At 44.6% G+C, this 17,506-nt stretch overlaps 1 protein-coding gene across 3 annotated transcripts; it reads right to left on the bottom strand.

Moving 5' to 3' along the window:
- Positions 1 to 33: 33 nt before the first annotated feature.
- On the bottom strand, positions 34 to 17,463 carry NFRKB (nuclear factor related to kappaB binding protein). 3 transcript variants are annotated; one of them, XM_052697534.1, is made up of 26 exons: positions 17,307 to 17,463; positions 16,402 to 16,553; positions 15,958 to 16,159; positions 15,745 to 15,872; positions 14,696 to 14,870; positions 14,391 to 14,492; positions 13,716 to 13,789; positions 13,298 to 13,382; positions 12,651 to 12,831; positions 12,395 to 12,503; positions 11,824 to 11,950; positions 10,959 to 11,024; positions 9,882 to 9,961; positions 9,755 to 9,798; positions 9,291 to 9,348; positions 8,518 to 8,692; positions 7,814 to 7,920; positions 7,388 to 7,511; positions 6,863 to 6,942; positions 5,964 to 6,184; positions 5,568 to 5,868; positions 5,065 to 5,283; positions 3,851 to 4,636; positions 3,003 to 3,109; positions 2,094 to 2,229; positions 34 to 1,361 (listed from the first exon to the last, which is right to left on the bottom strand). In XM_052697534.1, exons 2-26 carry the CDS (start codon positions 16,534 to 16,536, stop codon positions 1,236 to 1,238), a joined length of 3,948 nt encoding a protein of 1,315 aa, XP_052553494.1. In that variant the 5' UTR covers positions 16,537 to 16,553; positions 17,307 to 17,463; the 3' UTR covers positions 34 to 1,235. The 3 variants fall into 3 exon arrangements, with proteins under 3 accessions (XP_052553494.1, XP_052553493.1, XP_052553495.1); XM_052697533.1 differs by having other exon boundaries at positions 9,291 to 9,351; XM_052697535.1 differs by lacking the exon at positions 5,065 to 5,283 and having other exon boundaries at positions 9,291 to 9,351.
- Between the last annotated feature and the right edge of the window lie 43 nt (positions 17,464 to 17,506).

A 17,506-nucleotide genomic window follows, 5' to 3' on the forward strand; every position in this document is an offset into this window, starting at 1 on the left:
ACCAGGTTTTAAAAAAAGACAAGAGGAACCATGTTAGAAGGAACCATCTCACAAAGGAAGATGGACAATCTATTAGCCCTTGGCAAGCTAAACAATCATGTACACAAAACAACAAGCTGTACAAAACTGAAAGGAGACAGCAAAGGGATTTGTAAGGCTTTCTGTATTCTTATTCTTTTAGCTCAACACTCCTTGTGACCTTATTCTGAAAAAGCTTTAGGGTCACATCAGGACAGCAAGGAATTCTTCTCCAATATGTGCAAAACTCAAATTTGTAAAGGGTTAAAATTCCAAAGATAAAAACCAAACTGAAGGCCAAACAGAATCACTGGCTAAAATACTTCTTCCACGTCCAAGAGACTGAAGTTGGGGTATATTTGAAAACATATTCCCAACTTTTAAAATAAACTAGTCCTTTCTGACTGACACAAAGATTTGTTGAGGAAAAATAAAGGAGAATGCTTCTGGTGAATGCTTTCCTTTCCATCACATTCTTATTTGTTGACAGACTCACAGTGACTTCTTGTCATTTTTCTCTCTCTTTTTTGTATCTCCTTTGTATCTCTTTTTGTATCAAGAATCATCCTGACCAGGGGCTCTTTTACTGCCTTGACAGAAATTTGACATGGAAGTGGTATCATTCAACAAGAAGTTAGAGCTCAGAGATAGGGAAGAGGTATTTTAAAAGTCTATACATAAATAGTACATTGAATGTTTTAGGGATCTACTTCCAGGCTATGTTACAAACAACATCTGGTGTTCATGCCATGATCCTAAGTCACCTATATAAAATCAGTGACAGCTAGACTCCACCAAAGTGCTGCACCTTCTTCGTGACTTTGAAAAGCCAACAAGTTATCTCTTCTGAGCAAGATACCATGGTTAAGAAGACCCAAGATCAACTGCTTTGTCTATAAACCAAAATGGACAGAAATGACAGATGGCCTTTAGTAAAAAGAACTTCAGATGGGAAGAGAACATGGGAAAGAAAAACATCTCTTAAAAGCTGAATGCCACAGAATTTAGCTTTACAGATCTGGACTGAAACCATTTGTTTTACAGGTACAGCATCTTCTGATGTGGCATTTCTACCTCGACAGCACACGCTGACTGCAGGACAAGTAACATGTGCTGCACGCGACAGAATCCAGTCCGATCCCTCGCCATGACTGTGGCTGGGTGACCTTGGAAGATGACAGCAGATTCAGGAAAGCCATCGGTTTTCAGACCAGTACTCATAGCTGATCTTGGGACTGTTTTGGAGATGGAGCTGTTGTCACGACGACAGTGGAAACTGCTTTACTTGAGCCAGACACCGTTCCCTGCTGCAGATGGGAGGCTGGAACTGTTTGAATTCGCACCTGTTTGAAATGGAAACAAAAAAATTCAACTCGTGTCAAGAACAACCTGGTGCCACACAGCACCTGCATCACACTGTAAATGACTGCTTCTGCTGCTGACAAAATTTCAGTTACATGAACAAGATCAAACACCAAAACATATCAGAAACAGAATGTGGCACAAGAAGATCGCTGCATCCACTACTCATGTGAGAGGGTGGCAAGAGATCTCAAGATCAGACAGGAGGAACTAAAACCTAGTGTGAATAAAAACTGACATATCAGCTGCTATGACAAGTTTTCTGAGGAAGAACTTTACTCCATTGGATGCTTCGCTTCTCAAGACTTATTATTAGCAGCTTTCAATGAAGGTTACTTTTCTGAAACTGAACACTAAGTTTCCAGACAGCAAAATGGTTACACAAAGAAACAATGTGATTTCTTCAAGAAATGCAGGCGTGCAGAAGCCAAAGAGCAAAGCAATAGGAAGTCAGGGTATAGAAACAATCCTTCAGTCAACCAGAAATGACAGGACTCCTGGTTTTCCATTCATTATACCATCAGTACTTCAAAAACATTTAAAAACCATAACTGGATGTAAGGAAGGAAAAGGAAACGATGCAGTGCATGTGCTCAATACAGACAAGCTGAGCACCTGCACTTCTCATGGAAACCCATGTATCTATCAGATGTCCTCATAAAGATGTTCAGTCATCACAAAGCAAATGAGGGAATCATTCTTCATGCCATTACCTGTGTGGCTTGGCCTTGCTGCTGCAGCTGCTGCAGTTGCTGTGCAGTCAGAAAACTCACTGGCTTGTTCCCAGCAATCAGTTTTGTCCCTGCTGGCATCGTAGTCAGGATGATATTTCTGCCCAACCCACTGATGCTAAGGAAAGAGAATTGTTGAAAGGTTAATAAACAGTACAGCAGGCTATGCCTTTTATGAATTGTTTTTCAGTTGCTAGGAGATTAAACGACTTAGCTAATTTACTAATGGTTTTAATTATTTTTGTTTCACAACAATGGCAAATACACAAGTGAAAAGTTTATGTCAACGTTTCTCACGGTTAGGGAGCATGACTTTATCACATGGACTAAACCCTCTAACTCTGGACCGTGTTTGTGACTGGGCTAGTCTGATCAGACCTGAACACTTCCCAGGGAATGCAGAGAATAGCTGAGCACACAATGTTCTGCCTTGAAATATGAACCAAGGGAGATACTACCAGAATTCGTGGAAGAATAAACAGAAAGACAACAATACCTGAATGCCACAGGGCTTTGCACTGAGGCAGTTAACACTGCACTAGTTTCTCTGACAGAGAGATGCCCTCAGATTACAAACAATTTTAGGTATGTCACCAGGTTAATTCTTGCTCAAACAAAGAACTAATCTATTATAAACTAAACTATTATAGTTGGCTTAAAAGCAAATATTATTATTTTCTTCCCTGTATTGTTAGAATCCACATCTCAGTGCACCTAAACAAGAACTGCATTCTTTGCCAGGCTCCACATTCAGTTTCTTGCTGTTAGTGGTCCTTTCAACAGACTTCAAATCTCTACCATCCTCTGCTTGCTAGATCCCCAGGAACCTAACTGCACAGAGAACCTCCTCAGTCTATTTCTAAACAAAACTACTAGGTGGAAGGTACTCACTTGGCCCCCAAGTTGCCCTTGATGATGGGGGCAGTCACCACGCTCTTGCCTTTCACTGGCTGGCTGATCACTGACAGAGGCACTGTTATTCGGGCTGGTAGTTTACCCTAGAGAAGTTGAAAATACATGAGAAGCCACAGGGAATGCAGCAGAGAAACTGCTTGACAACAGGCAGTTGCCATTCAGCTTGCTTTTCAGCATCCTGGGAATAGAAACCAAAGCAGTGTCGCTGATGTGATCTGCAGTCTAATTGAAATTCACCTCCAACTGATTCACTTCACAGCTGCCCCAATCCTGCAAATCCCTTTCATCTTTGCACCACAATATTTCTCTGTGAAGGAGCATCGCATTTGCTCATCATTTTTATCCTTATGAAACTATGGTAATGTCAATTAACTTGCTCAACTTTCACAATACAGTTTACATTGCATTCAGCTTTGGGCATTAAAACCACTGGTAATAGCTATTAAACCAATAAACTGGTAACTTGGTAAAAATGTTTATACAAGTAAAGAGCACTTCTGCTTGGGACACTATTCCAAAAAAGGTGGTTTCAGAAGCATGAGGCAAGGTGCTGAACTGCATCTAGTGGTGAGGACTTCAGATAAACCCAATTTATTTCCCTCACTGTCTCAAAAGCAGTTTTTGGAAGACACACAGCTAACTGTATTCTGGCCATTCAATACTTAGCTGCAATTCCAACACCACAGAATCAGTTGTGGACTCACATTCTACACTACTTAATTTGACCTTCTGCAGATGTAAGAGGTTTTTAGAGATAAGTCATCAGTAATAAACCACCACTCCCTTTTCTCTGCTAACTCCAGAGAAACCTCAGCATTACTTACTGCCTGGGATGTGGATACTACCGTGGTGCTGACAGGAACCTGGCGCACAGCAGTACCTCCTGTGCCTATAGTTATGGGAGTCCCAGCAGCTCCTGAGGCAACAGCAACTGCTTTGGACACTGTGGCACTCACGGTTGGTAAGGAGACAGCTGAGGTATGGACTGAGCCAGGCACGCTCACTGCTGCAGAAGAAGGTACTTGCTTTGAGTGAGCAGCTACGGCAATCGTCTGCCCAGCTTTGGGTGGCATCACCCCCAGCCCTTGGACGATTCTTATGGTAGCAGCTGGCTTGGCCTCAGTGGATGCCACTGTAGTAATGGCTTTGCTCTTCTGATCCGCCACAGTCATGCCTAGAGCAGGCATCAATCTGAAAGCAGAACTCGCTGGCTCTGCAGTCTTTATGTCAGGAGTCACTTTAACCACCGTGCTTCCAGCTGGACTGGAAGAAGAAGATGAGGCCGTGCTGGTCTTGGCCGGAGAATCAGCAGTCTGGACAGGATTGGATGTCACGTGCAATGTTGCAGAAATGCCCTTCCCACTAGCACTGCTTCCAGCAGCTGCTGTGAAGAGGTCCTGAGTCAGTTTGACAGTAGTGACTTGAGATTTGGCCAGGGTGGCCATCATGTCCGGGGTGATTCGCAGCACAGTCTGTCCCTTTGCATCTGTGGTGATTGAGGAGGGGGGCAGGCGCAGCACATCTTTCCCTTGGATCCGAAAATTGGTGGCTGTAAGTGGGATGCTGCTTCCAGGCTGGGTCTTCATGCCAAGCTGCCCTGTAATAGCCACCTGGAAAAGACCAGAGAACCAGATTGGTTGCATCAAACTGGAACACAGTCCAGGGCACAGTAAAACAAGAGTAAAACTTCCAACAGGTTGATGTTTGCTCTTTTGTGTGTTGTTTTCTCTTCAGCAGGATGCTAAGTGCTTACTGCACTCCTGAAAATAGTTTTGGTTGCACAAAAGGAATGGAAAAAAAGAACAACAGGTGCAGATTCTAAGTTAAAGAGCCTGCACTAACATATTCTTTACCTGTACATGAAAATGGGGCTAAAATACAGCAAACCAGCAATTGCCTGAGTCTGCATGGTCAATCAACTGGTACACGATGGCTAACTATTCCTCTCACTTTCTTTTCACATCTGCATGCACATCTGTCACGACAAATGTTAAACAACTGGGACATGCAGTTCGCTCTCATCTCTCCTCCCTCTCACCTGCTTGATGATATTCTGGCCAGCTACATTCTGGATGACAGTGGTAGAGGAGGTACTTGTAGCAGAACTGCCTGGAGAGCTGGTTACTGCCTTTACAGCAGGACTGGGTGCTGCAGACAGTCCTGTCACAGTGATGCCTGTCTGTCCTGTCACAGAGGTTCCTTGTCTTTGCACCTGTACTGGGCTGGTTTGAGCTTTTACTGGTAAAGTCATCACAGCCTACAGCAAAACAAAGAGGCAGCTTATGAGCAGACTAACACAACCCTAACAGACTAATACACAGTGCTTTTGTCTCATGCCTTAGCTTGCAAATCCTGTATTTTTTAGTGTAACACACAAACTGATGCTGCCACATAAACTGGCAATGGAAACAAAAAAGGGGGCACAGAACAGCAGTTGTGCTCAGCTGTTAACAATGCTCTGTTCCTGCAGCTGCACCAAACTAGAGAGACCCACAGACAAACATCAGAGCAACTGCAGCATTTCCAAGCAGCCAGTCTCACCTGAGGCAGTACTTTGGTTTGCGTGGCTGTAGCTGGGACACGGATCTGAGGCACTGATGTAGGCTGCTGCTGCTGCTGCTGCTGCTGCTGCTGCTGCTGCTGTGTTACCACTGGGGCTTGAGACACAGCTGGGAGGCTGGACTGGGCACTGACCACTCGGACCTGCGGCAATACTGACGATGCAGTGTGACTTACCACCCTGCTGGGAGCTGGCTGCTGCCCAGACTGGGTCTGTGAACTCTGGGCTGTGGAAAGCAACGTCCCAAGCTGTGGCATGGTGGGGGATGAAACCAGAAGAACGCTACAGAAAAGATAAAGCCAGTAGGTCAGCAAAGGTGTAGATGACTGAGAAAGAACCAGTAATATTCACAAGGATAAGACAGAAGCAGAGCATACCTTTGGCTGGGTTTTGCTGGCTCTGATCCAGCATTAGGTACACTCTTGCTCACCACAGACACTGGTGGGGGTGAAATAGGGGTTGCTGGCAGTGCTGGTGCAGTAGGTGTCACAGGAGTCACGGGAGTTGGCGGCATGCTGGAGTCACTAAGGCTCAGCTGACTGGGCTCTGACGTGCTGCTGGGGAGTGCTTTCACAGAGCTCTCCTTGTTACCAGATTTCTGCAGAGGAACCAAGTCAAACTGAAAGTTTTTACAGAAATGGTTGTCATTGTTGCACTGTAAGGAGAACGGACTGAGCACTTTAAACAACTAGAAAACTACAAATGGTGCCATGGTGCAGAATCCTGAAATCACAGACATCTGTCTTTCTGCCTTCCTCAGCGGCAGCCACAAGTGGGCTGGTCAGTTTGGCTGTTCCTGTTCTAAGGGAGAAGTGCCTCTCAGCACTGAGAAACGTTCCTAACAGTCAGATGTCCACTCTGGTTAATTTGCCAGCTGTGACTATTTTACAGATATTTGGTATCAATGCCAAAAAATAAAAGAAAGACATGCAAATCCTCACAGCTTCAGCACAGGAAGAGGCATGTTTCACATGCCCTGCTACAGATTGATCTCAAAACATCTAAAGAGACCAATTCTGAGAGAAGGAGCACAAATCCTGTTGACCTTCCTGCCAAGATCAATGTGGGTAATATGGGGAGAAGCAAAGTTCCCTCTTTTCTTTTACATTCTGTGCACTGGTACCAGACTAACTCTCACATACGTGTACAGAAAGGAAATTAAATGAATAGGTGGCAAATTTCACCAGCCTCAATAGATGCAAAATCTACAGATTAAGTTAAATCCATATCTCATTCTCAATCACAAATCCATGCCAATCTGTGCAAAGGAATTTACCACTTTTGCTGGAGGTTTTGGCTTCTGCTGGAGAGCCTTCTTGGCCTTTGCTGCAGCAGCTTGAGCCTGGTGGATCCGTTCTGCAAGTGTAAGTTAAAAAGAAAGTTAAAGAAGAGTTAAAGAACACAAACAAAGGTGCTTAAGAAAGTGGCCACCTCTCAGTTCATCTTCAGGCAAGAAACACAACACACATCCACGCAGGTACATGTAATAGCACATAAAAAAAGGCAAAACAAAACTAGCCCAAAAGGCTGAAATGAAGATGTGCTGAAGTTGTCAATGTACATGCATCTGCAGTTCTTGCACAAAGAATACTAACATACTGCTCTGCAAGACTGTATGCTGCTGGGCAAATATTAGCAAAGACCAGAGAAAAAAAGCTAGACTGATGAATTAATGTTCATTATTCAACTAGGATGGAGAAGCACAAGAGCACAGCAAATGCTCTTGAAAAAACAGGGTGAAACATGTGGACATTTTCAGTGGTGTAAGATGCACAGGGCAGTCCCACCAAGGCAGGCTTACCAAACTCTTCCTCACTCCTGTTCCTGTGCAGGTAGATCCACAGCTTGCGCCCAATGTCGTATTTGACACAGGGATCTTTCTCATAATGCAGTCGATCCAGAGCCCCACTAACAACAGTGTTAACCTGAAAATTCAGAATTCACTGTATTACAGCAGGTCCCTGTTGGGGCAGCTGGGGGTCACGTGCAGAAAAGTCAAACCCATTCAGCATTAAACCAGAGCAAGTCGCTGCCAATCTAAATGCAAGAAATGACTAGGAGCAGAAGTTGCACTGCAGGGTGCTGCTTGCCCTCTTGGATTAAAGGGAGCTTCAACAAATCCAAGGGCTCTGAAAAATTGACTGTTTCTGAATCTGTTCTGTAAGCAGCTGCATGCATGATGTGCTGTAATTTCTGGGTCTTTTTTCCCAGATGACATTCAACTTACTTGAGCACTTGTGACATCAGGAGCTAGGAACTGGGAATCTTTAAGCAGCTCACAAATTTCAGCACGAGTTCCTTCTCCGTTAGGAAGCCGAGCAGCAGCATCACGAACTGAAGTAGAAAATCAGAGCTTAAAACTTCCAGCCCTAGAGAAGCAGTGGTATTCAAATAGTTCAGCAGATATGTTTCTGTATGCCTTTCTCCTCTCCACTGTACAACACCCTCTCAGTCAACAAAATCTAGTCCCAGTGATCCCTCAGAGCCCCTGATGTCTGTAGGAGCAGAGATTACAAATGATCATTTTAAAGTACACTGACTGTGCTGGTGTGGAGCCAGAAGCAATGAACACAGGGACCAGCACTCAACTTCACAATGCCCCAACTTCACAACAGCACACTTAAGCCACTACTCTTTGTCTTGCAGTTATCTGAGCCTTAGCTCCCACCAGCCTCATGAGCTCTCCTCTGCATTTCCCATTTTCTCTCAGAAAAGAAGTAAAACACAGCTGTCTTCTGTTCCTGTAGTCAACTCCAGCTCCCAGCATTTCATCACCATTATTTCAGGTCATTTTTTTCTTCTTCATTTATGTCCTATCAGTCCATCCACCTTTTTCTTTCACGACGTAGATTCCTAAAGTCATTGTTTGGGTGGACAAATGTGCCTTTTAATTAGTAGATAAGCAACTGTCAGAGCATGCAATCGCCTTACCGAGGGACAAGATGGTGACATATGCTGGTCTGTCTGATCTCAGGAGAGAATGCTCTCGGGCTTTGTTTAATGATGTTTCCTTGTCAAACACCCCCTTCACAGGACCAACAACCGACTCGAAGCCGTGCATACGGAAGGTGAAAGCTTTGTGGGGCTGGCTGTAACGGAAACGCTCCTGTTTTGAAACAAGAGGAGTGAATTTAGCAGGATACAAATCACAGAATGGTTGGGGTGGAAGGGACCTCGAGGATCACGGATCTCCAACCCCCTGCCACAAGCAGGGCCACCAACCCCCACATTTAATACTAAACCAGGCTGCCCAGGGCCCCATCCAACCTGGCCTCAAACACCTCCAGGGATGGACGGGGCATCACAGCCTCTCTGGGCAGCTGTTCCAGCACCTCACCGCTCTCCATAAAGAACTTAAACAGAGCAAAGTCTTGAGGCTTGTAACTGATACTGTAATACAGGCTAAGTTACTATCATTCTCTAGATAGTTCCTTAATTAAACACTTCAACAGTGTAGAACAAACATAGTTCAGGTCAATTAATTTACCTGAAACCTGTTGGAAACATAGGGGTTTTTGAAATAAGCAGTCAGGATATGTTGTTAGCAAGTTCTATCTGAGGCTGAAACACCCACTTCAATAAGAAGGAACACATGAATCATTTGTACCAACAAAGTTTTTGGAGAGTACACAATTCTCAAACAATTCTCAAAATACAAATTGTCTTCCTTCGATGGCCAACTCTTAGGAAGATTCTCTTTTTACCTGCTCCTGGAATACACGTTTCTCCTCTCCAGTGCTAGGTCGGACTACGTAGTCAGTCCTTCTGAAACAAAGACCACCATCAGTTTTGAGCAACAAACCCACAGTACTCCCAAAACCTATCCCAAAGGATTAGCCACCTCACTGCAAATTCTTCTGGCGCCAAAGAAAAGGCTCTGAAAGCACTTATGCTGGTATAAATAACCCTGCAGAGACCACAAAATATTCTTTACAGTCTACCTGAAAGTAAGCAAGGATTTTAAGCAATCCAGTAACGAGGATACATGTTGGATCAGAGGACTCTTTGGGTTTGCAGTGTCCAGTTATTTCATCTATAAACTACAAATTCCCACCCGACACATGATGCAAAATTTTCCCTTGAAGTAACCAGCTCTAGAGGTACAAGGACCAAACCTCCCAGCTTCAGCACATACTGTGAAAGTTTAAAAGCAGAATTGTACACTTACACTCTAGGAATTGGCATTGTGGCATCTGAGCTGTCTTCATTTTCCTATCAAAGAAACAGAAATGTCAGTGTTGGATACAACCCAGTCAGGCTTTGTGCTGCCAAAAGACCATTTTCTTCTGACTCACTTTGAAGAAAGTCTGGTCCTTGGTCTCCAACCAGAGCTGAAACAGTGCTGCCAATTCCTTCTCATGATCTTGGCAAGAACCTAGTCCAGAAACCAAGAAACATAAGAAATGAAAATTATTTGTTACGAAGCCAGCTGCTCACAGTTTCCAGTCACCTCCTGCTCTCTTCTGACCTCACGTGTCACCATCACAAGGCACCTTACATACTTCACAGATGCTCCAGTTTCTCTACTTGAACACACTCAGGCCCAGCAAAGGGCTGCAATCTAATAAATGCCCTGTGCTCATATGAAGGACAATGCTTCACCTCCAGAACAGCAGACAAGACATTGCTTGCAATACTTGACACGTGCAGCTGGTCTCCACTTCCCGAAGTAAACGCAGTCAGCAAGACCCCAAGCAGAAACAAGTGTCTACATAACCTGCACCAAAGACTAGCAGAAGGACTGGAGCAATACCACAGAATAACAGAATCATTAATGTTGACCTCTAAGATCACCAAGTCCAACCTGACTCCAAAATTTTGCCAGTTTAAAGCTGTGAATATGACCAAGGGTCACAATAACTGAGAATAGAAAAATCTGCCTAGTAGCTGAAGTAAAAAATGCAAAGCATCTGTAATTCACACAATACGAGCCTGGGCAAATTTATTCTTAATTTGCTCTTCGGTTCCTGCTTGTAAAATGAGAATAAAATCAGCCTGCTTCACAGAGAAGCTTAAATTATTTATAATTGTAATTAAGAATTAGACTGAATAGTCAGAAAGCATGCTCTACAGCATGGAAAATATGGAAGTGTTCAGAAAGATCTGAAGGGTGACAAACACAGCTATGCCAGCAACATAAAGGATAAAAGGCTCAGTGCCTTTAATCACTTACTCTTTCTATTGCTGAAAATAATGTCTAGCAAAAGTACTGAATGTAAACCTCATTTCTGCTCAGCCAAAATACAAAAGGCCCAACCACTGAAATTGTGGATCTGCTGGACTTCATCTCTGGGCTACAAGGAAAACAGAAGAGTTCTGGGGAAAACAAATGATCTTTACTGCAGTAGGAATCATAGAGAAGTGCAAATTACCGAGCAACTTCCACTGCTGAGTTTTTTCCTTGAATTCAACGAAAGGTGAGAAGCTGGATGGAACATCTACAAAGAGAGATGTGCACTTCAGAATCATCACACGCCAACACAACCCCTGCAGTTCCACGGCTGCAATGCAAACTGTTGAGTCAGACACACAGTGACAGCATTTCAAGTGCTTACATCCCCAAATGCACACCTGCCCAATAGGAAGGTCAGCATCTCCTGACTAATAGTGCAAGCCCAAGAACAGAACAGGGTAACAACCCTGTCAGCTCCAAGCTGTCAGATGAGATCCCAGGAACTTTACTGCATGGTGGCTATCCATGGGCTCACACTGAAACAAACCTGAGATTCACAGTAATCATCATCATGCATGGAAAGGCCACTGCAATCCACACCGTCCCTCCACTTAAAACTAAGCAAATCAGCACCACAGAATAAATTAGTTTAAAAGGAACAAGTGGAGCTTAGCTGGCCCAAGCCCCAAGTAAAAGCTGGGCCAACTTCATGTTTCCAGTGGATTGCTCAGAGCAGCATCTTATTTATTTGTCATTATCTCCAAAGGCAACCACAGCTCTTTGCACCTGCTTCAAACATGCTGCCTTACAGACACAGTTTAAACAGGAGAAACAGCCTGTTTCAGTTTCACATTCATTTGAATCAAGCTGGGTCTTACCTACTATCCTCATACAAAGTCTACCACAGTCAAGAAAGAAACCTAAAACCTATTACAGAAACTCTGTAAGCAATACAACGACTTACTGTACTGATGAATTAAAGACTGACTGAAGCCATAATATAAACCAGCATGGATTAGAACAAATGCACAAGCACCATTAATATTTCTGACAGCTATTCTTACCTCTGCTGTCACCTGTCAGATACTGCAAGGCAGGTAAAACCAGTTCAGACCAATTAGGGGCAAAGGAGAACCAGGTATTCAGTGCACTGGCAGGAGAAGTTTGCCAATCTATAACTTTATCCTCAAGCTGGAAAGAAAAAACAAGCATTCTGTTAAAGACTGAATGACCTAAGCTATGAATGCTCAAACAGCAACCAAAACAGCCAAACATTTAATGGGAAAAAAAGATTCCATACTGACAAGAAAAGATCACCTGACTTTTTCAAGTAACTGTAAGATGGTATTTCAGAAAACAGACAGCAAAAATAGGGAAAAAATTCCCCCCCATCACCAGGCTTAATACACAGAATTTATGTAATCATGGCCTGAACAGCAGATATGGAAAGACTCACGAAGGCAGGTGAGAGTTGTTACAAACAGATGTGGGTTGTCATTTTTTAATATGCAACCACACAGGATGTGATTTACAGCAAGACGCTGCCGGACAAAATCTCTGTTACACAGCTACAAAAAACTCTGCACTCTAATTTCACTTTCTGCAAAGATTCTTAACCATGTGGGTGGTTCTCACCACAGAGAGACTGGCAGGACCTTCCAGAAACAGTATCTCCAGCAGAAGGAAGAAGAAGCTGGAAGATATTTCATTGACTCCAAGGCATGGCTTCATCTCTTCAAGAGGTCTTCAAATGAAAGAACACACAAGCAGAGTGTGAGCATCCTGAGTCTGAGATCACACATCATACAAAGCCCATCTTCATGTACAGAGTATATGGAGCTGAACATCCTCCAAGCAGTACAGAGCATTCAGGGCATTCAGAAGCACTTACTCCTCTTTGACAGATGACAGAGGGATGGGGGAATGGTCCTGAGACAGTGATGGGATCCCATGTGCACCGCTGAAAGAATCAGCCAAATCTTCCACCTCTGACTTAACGACCTTCAGCTTTTTCTTCTTTTTGTCATCCTTTTCCTTCACCTTTTTCTTGAAGGTTGCAAGGTCAAACAAAGCTTCAGAAATGATAAAAGGTAAGAAAAACAACAAGAAAGCATCTTACTATATTTCAGTGGGGACCATAAAATAACAACATCATTAAACATGTATTCAAAACCACACATGAAACAAACTTATTCACTATCTGCTCATCCCATCCTCCTACTCCCACCTGTCTTTCTTTTTTTTATCCCTCAACAGGAAAATCCCAGTTTCTATGCCAACATACATGAAATTAGAAAAGCGAAGGTAACAGCCCAGAGCAGGCATACAAATTAATTTAAAATCAATTAGCTGGAAGCATATTCAATGGAAACTGGGATTGTCTGTGTGCAATCCAAACTTACAATCCCACAGCAGCTAGCCAGGTATGCAAAGAGCAAAAGAATACAACATTCAGCAGAGCCACCTCCATCCTTAGATTTCACAGTCACAAACACCCCATGTTTATGCAGTGGGCAAGCACTGCTTCCAGCCACTGACCTGCTAAGGAACCTTTCCTGCCAGCATTTACACGAGTCATGATGTCCTCAAGAGTAATATCTGCTGTCACCAAGTCCGGGTGGTCCTACATGGGACAAGGGGGCAGAAAGGAAAGTCAGGAATGGATAAAATGCTGTGTTAGCAACAAAGATACAGAAGATAATCAAACAGTGAAACGCCTCAAACCTGTCTGGGATCAGCTTAAAAAGTGAATCACTACAACAGAAACAGGGAAGTCTTCAATCCCCAAGTGGAAAATGTGTCTCAACAACACACAGTGGAAGTTACAGAATACTTCTAAGCAGGTAACCATGCCCACGGGGTGCACATATCCATCAACAACTACACGTGTGATGGTAGGAACTGAAGGTGGCCACACGCCCTCCTTGTCAGACCCCAAGATTTCCTGTTCTCTTACAGGTTGGTATTTTCTCTTCTCGCGGTGTTTCCTCAGCATCATCTTCAGATCACTCTCACCAAGTTCTATTCTGTCTGCAGTGAAAAAAGTCAGAGATGAGACGCCTTTCTTGTTTTGCTTGGTTACTTTACAGACTCAGAATGCAATTTCCTATTCGTTCTCACTCTCAAAACCTCCAACTTACAGTAAATAAATATCCCTTGATAACTGGAAACTCTTTTCATCAACCAGTTTGTTACAACAGTTTCTATCTTTGTTCATTAGGTTTCACTGCTAACGCAGGTGTGGAAGTGAAAAGAAGTGAGCACCAAAGGCTCTGCAGCCCTGCTTACAGTAACCTTCAGAGGAATTCCCTTGCCACATACAGCTAAACAGTTACAACTGTACCATGCTACTGCTTCAATCATCAAGGACAAAAAAACAACAAAAAAATCAGCAATACTAAACAAACCGCAGATCCTGTGTTAAAATACTATTATTTTTTCAAGTGAAAACAAAGCATGAGAAGATTTGGATACTGTGGGGACTACACAACTGAAGTATTACATGATTTCTCATGAAACGACAGATTCTCACAGCAGATTTATTGCAGGCTCTCAAAGGATTCTCAAAGTAATCCTCACACCTCAATCCTTACTGAGGTTGGCATACCCCAACACCGAGGTTGTTTCTCACCTGCTGTTCTCATGTCCATGGTTGACAGTGTGGGTATCACCCTGAGGGGAACCGGTGGACTGGGACAACGTGAAGGAGAGCTCGGGGGCCAGGAGCTTAGATCTTCAATAGACAAAATAATCAAATAAATTTCTGCAAGTCTTATCAGTCCCAAACACAGCGAATCCCGTTCCTCAGTGCTTGTAAAGTCAGTAACACTGGAGTTTACCTCTTATTCCTCTACCAAATACGTTATCCTCACTTTAAAAAAAAAAGCCTTTTTCTCTATTCACAACTCACATCCTTACTGCAGCCCAGGGCATTACCTTCTTCATCAGAAGACAAAGCAGTATCTCCACACTCCTCTTTCACTTCCCTCAGAATCTTCAGGTAGCGCCGATGCGTGCGTTTCTCCCGCTCCTCTGCGTCATACGATGGTGAGAAATGCTTTCTCTTCAGGATCATATCAGGGCCTCCTTTCCTAGCTAGCTCCAGCAAGTGCTGGAAGAGAAGATATGCATGGTATGAGTTATCTCAGTTACAGCTCTGAGAATGGTCAAGCTATGTGCAACCCCTGCAAAGTATCACAATTTGCTGGCAGTTCTAAAATCAGCATTATAAACAATCATTCAAGCAGAGGGGAAGAAGAAGAGATCTTGTAAGAGATTTCTGCATCTTCCTTGGTACATAAAACACTGCACTACCACAGACCAGCAATACGTGGACTGTTCAGGACACAAACCATTGGTCTGAGATGTACTGTGCAGTTTGCACACCTAATGAAACATGAAAACTTCCCTTGTGAGAGCTACAGAAAAAATCAGCTCCTGCACGGTTCTGTATTCATTTCCCACATTCATTAACCGTGGGGTATTTTATACAGACTTCCCTCTTCACCCACCTCAATGTTTAAGCTTAATGCAACAATAAGCAAGCATTTACAAAGGATATATTCCAGTTGGCAGATTGGTTGACAGCAGTATCCATACAAGACTTTAGAGATCCTAAGTTGTTCTACTGTTTCCAATGAAGCAGTGGGTTGGTAAGGCTTTGTTAGCAAACTTCTGGTTTCACAGTGACAAATGTAGAAAAATCACAGCAGATTGACTCGTTAAAATACAGTGAAAAAAAAACAAATCAAGGGTGAGGTGGGCACAAAAAGGACACGAGAGCTATGAGAATTTTAAAACCTAAGTTTGACGTGCGTCTTTGCAAACAGAACTTCTAGCATTCTTATTTTACACAGGCCACTGGAAAAGAAGAAAAAGGAGACTGGAGAATTGCGAATGCACAGACAGCAAGGCACACTGCTGGAAAGACAGCCTGCCAGTTACAGAGCACAAGAAAGCGATGGCTGCGCCCCGAAGACACTCACATTGCGGGAAGCAAGGATCTGCTTGAGCAGCCTGTAGAAGTACTGCTGCTGAGAGCTCAGGTAGCGTTTGTACTGCGACTTCAAACACAGCTGCCGGTACTTCACAACTTCAGGATTGAAGTGCCCATCTGTGGTACAGAGGTAAAAATTCCTTCAGTTTTCGGCCTGAGAACTTAACTCTGATAACACACCACAATTACTGCGCTCACTGACCCCGGAAGAGTTTCTGGGCAATGTGCAGTGGGTTTCCAAAGCGGAAGTTTTCGCCGCTGAACAACGCAGAGATGATTTTGTTCTGATGCTCGCGGTTGTTTTCAGGAAAGTGAGGCAAGAACGTTTTGAGGTGTTCTTGCTGTGCATCTGTCAGCACCTCCTGCCACGTAGACAGGCTGACAACCTCAAAGAAGATCTCGGGCTAAAGAAGAGAAATAACAACAGTGAGAAAAAATGCATATGCATCTTTAGCAGCTTAAGCTCCTAAGGCTTTCTCTGGTTAAGTAACACAAGGCTGTCTCACACCGAACAAAACAACACTGTACAGAAGTTGAGGAAATAAATGAGATTGGTAGCAAGAAAATTCTGTTCCTCTGTGATCCCCACAATAGGAGTTAAAACACGCTGTTCGTCAAGGCTCTGCAAACACAAAGCACTACTCACGTCCTCCAGAAGGTCCTCGGGCAGACTGACTCTGGTTGTACCCAGCAGGCAGTCCTCCATGATCCGCGCCCCATTTCCGTCCCCGCATGGCCCCAGCTCCAAGGGGTCTGTCAGCATGTGATCCAGAGAGTCCATTCTTCTCTTTCCAGCTCCTGAACAACAGCAGCAAAACCCTCAGCACACCCACCAGTACCAGAGCTCCCAAACCAGCTACACCCCACGCTGACAACATCTGAGGGGTCACATTTGACAAAGCAGCTGTTTAAACATAAATCACACCATCAATCCAAGGGACACAACCAGAGGGAAACACAAAAGGATGTTCAACTGCAGCACACACTGTGCCAACGGAGGAATGTTTTTCCAGTGAGCACTGAGCACGTAACACCAACAAGCACAGCTGATCACCTCACACTGCTTCCTACGTGCAGAAGCTGCCACATATGGAGCGAAGCATCACGATAAAGTGACTACATTTATCTTTTTGGAGAGTCTTTGATACACAAACCGAAACACTGAAACTAAGTTCAAGCTTTCCAAAGCTCTGTTTGCAGGCAGGGGTTGATGGAGGGCCCTGCTCCCCTCGCACAGGACTTGGAAACAGCTGCGCAGCTCAGCTCTCGTCTCCCTTGGCTTTCTGCAGAGGCCGAAGGGGAGGAAGCACGCAGAGCAAGTGAAAGGGAAGAAAAAAAACAGGACAAAAATGGGTATTTCACACTGAACTGCCCGAGCTTCCCATCGCACGGCACGCAGAGGACAGCGGTTGGGCGCTGAGCAGAGACGACCGCCCCGCCAGGCGCCCGACCGTGGGCACTGCAGCACGCACCGCCGGGGGATTCGGCGGGCCGCCTGTCCCGCACCGAGCACTGGAGGCCGCCTCCCCCGCGCCCAGGCCGCCTCCTCACCTCAGCGGAACCCGCACGGCTCCTCCACCGGCAGCGAGGCCGGGGAGCCGCCGCCCGGTAAGCACCCGGCCTGCCGGAGCTGCTCCCGCCGAGGCGCGGCCTGGAGTTGCCGGCCACTTCCCTCAGCCCCCTCGCGGCCCCCGAACCGGAAGTCAGAAGGCAGCCGCACCGGAAGTGGTAACGCGCCTGGTGCTCTCGGC

The sequence above is a fragment of the Tympanuchus pallidicinctus genome, unplaced genomic scaffold (genome assembly GCF_026119805.1).
Source record: "Tympanuchus pallidicinctus isolate F22 unplaced genomic scaffold, pur_lepc_1.0 scaffold30, whole genome shotgun sequence".
Lineage (NCBI taxonomy): Eukaryota > Metazoa > Chordata > Aves > Galliformes > Phasianidae > Tympanuchus > Tympanuchus pallidicinctus.

Excerpts from the sequence above, each read along its gene's own strand:
- NFRKB (XM_052697533.1), bottom strand. The coding sequence starts at position 16,536 with ATGGACTCTCTGGATCACATGCTGACAGACCCCTTGGAGCTGGGGCCA. Across the intron at positions 4,637-5,064 it reads GCCAGAATATCATCAAGCAG|GTGGCTATTACAGGGCAGCT; the intron begins GTGAGAGGGAGG and ends GGTCTTTTCCAG. Across the intron at positions 1,362-2,093 it reads AGCAAGGCCAAGCCACACAG|GTGCGAATTCAAACAGTTCC; the intron begins GTAATGGCATGA and ends CATTTCAAACAG.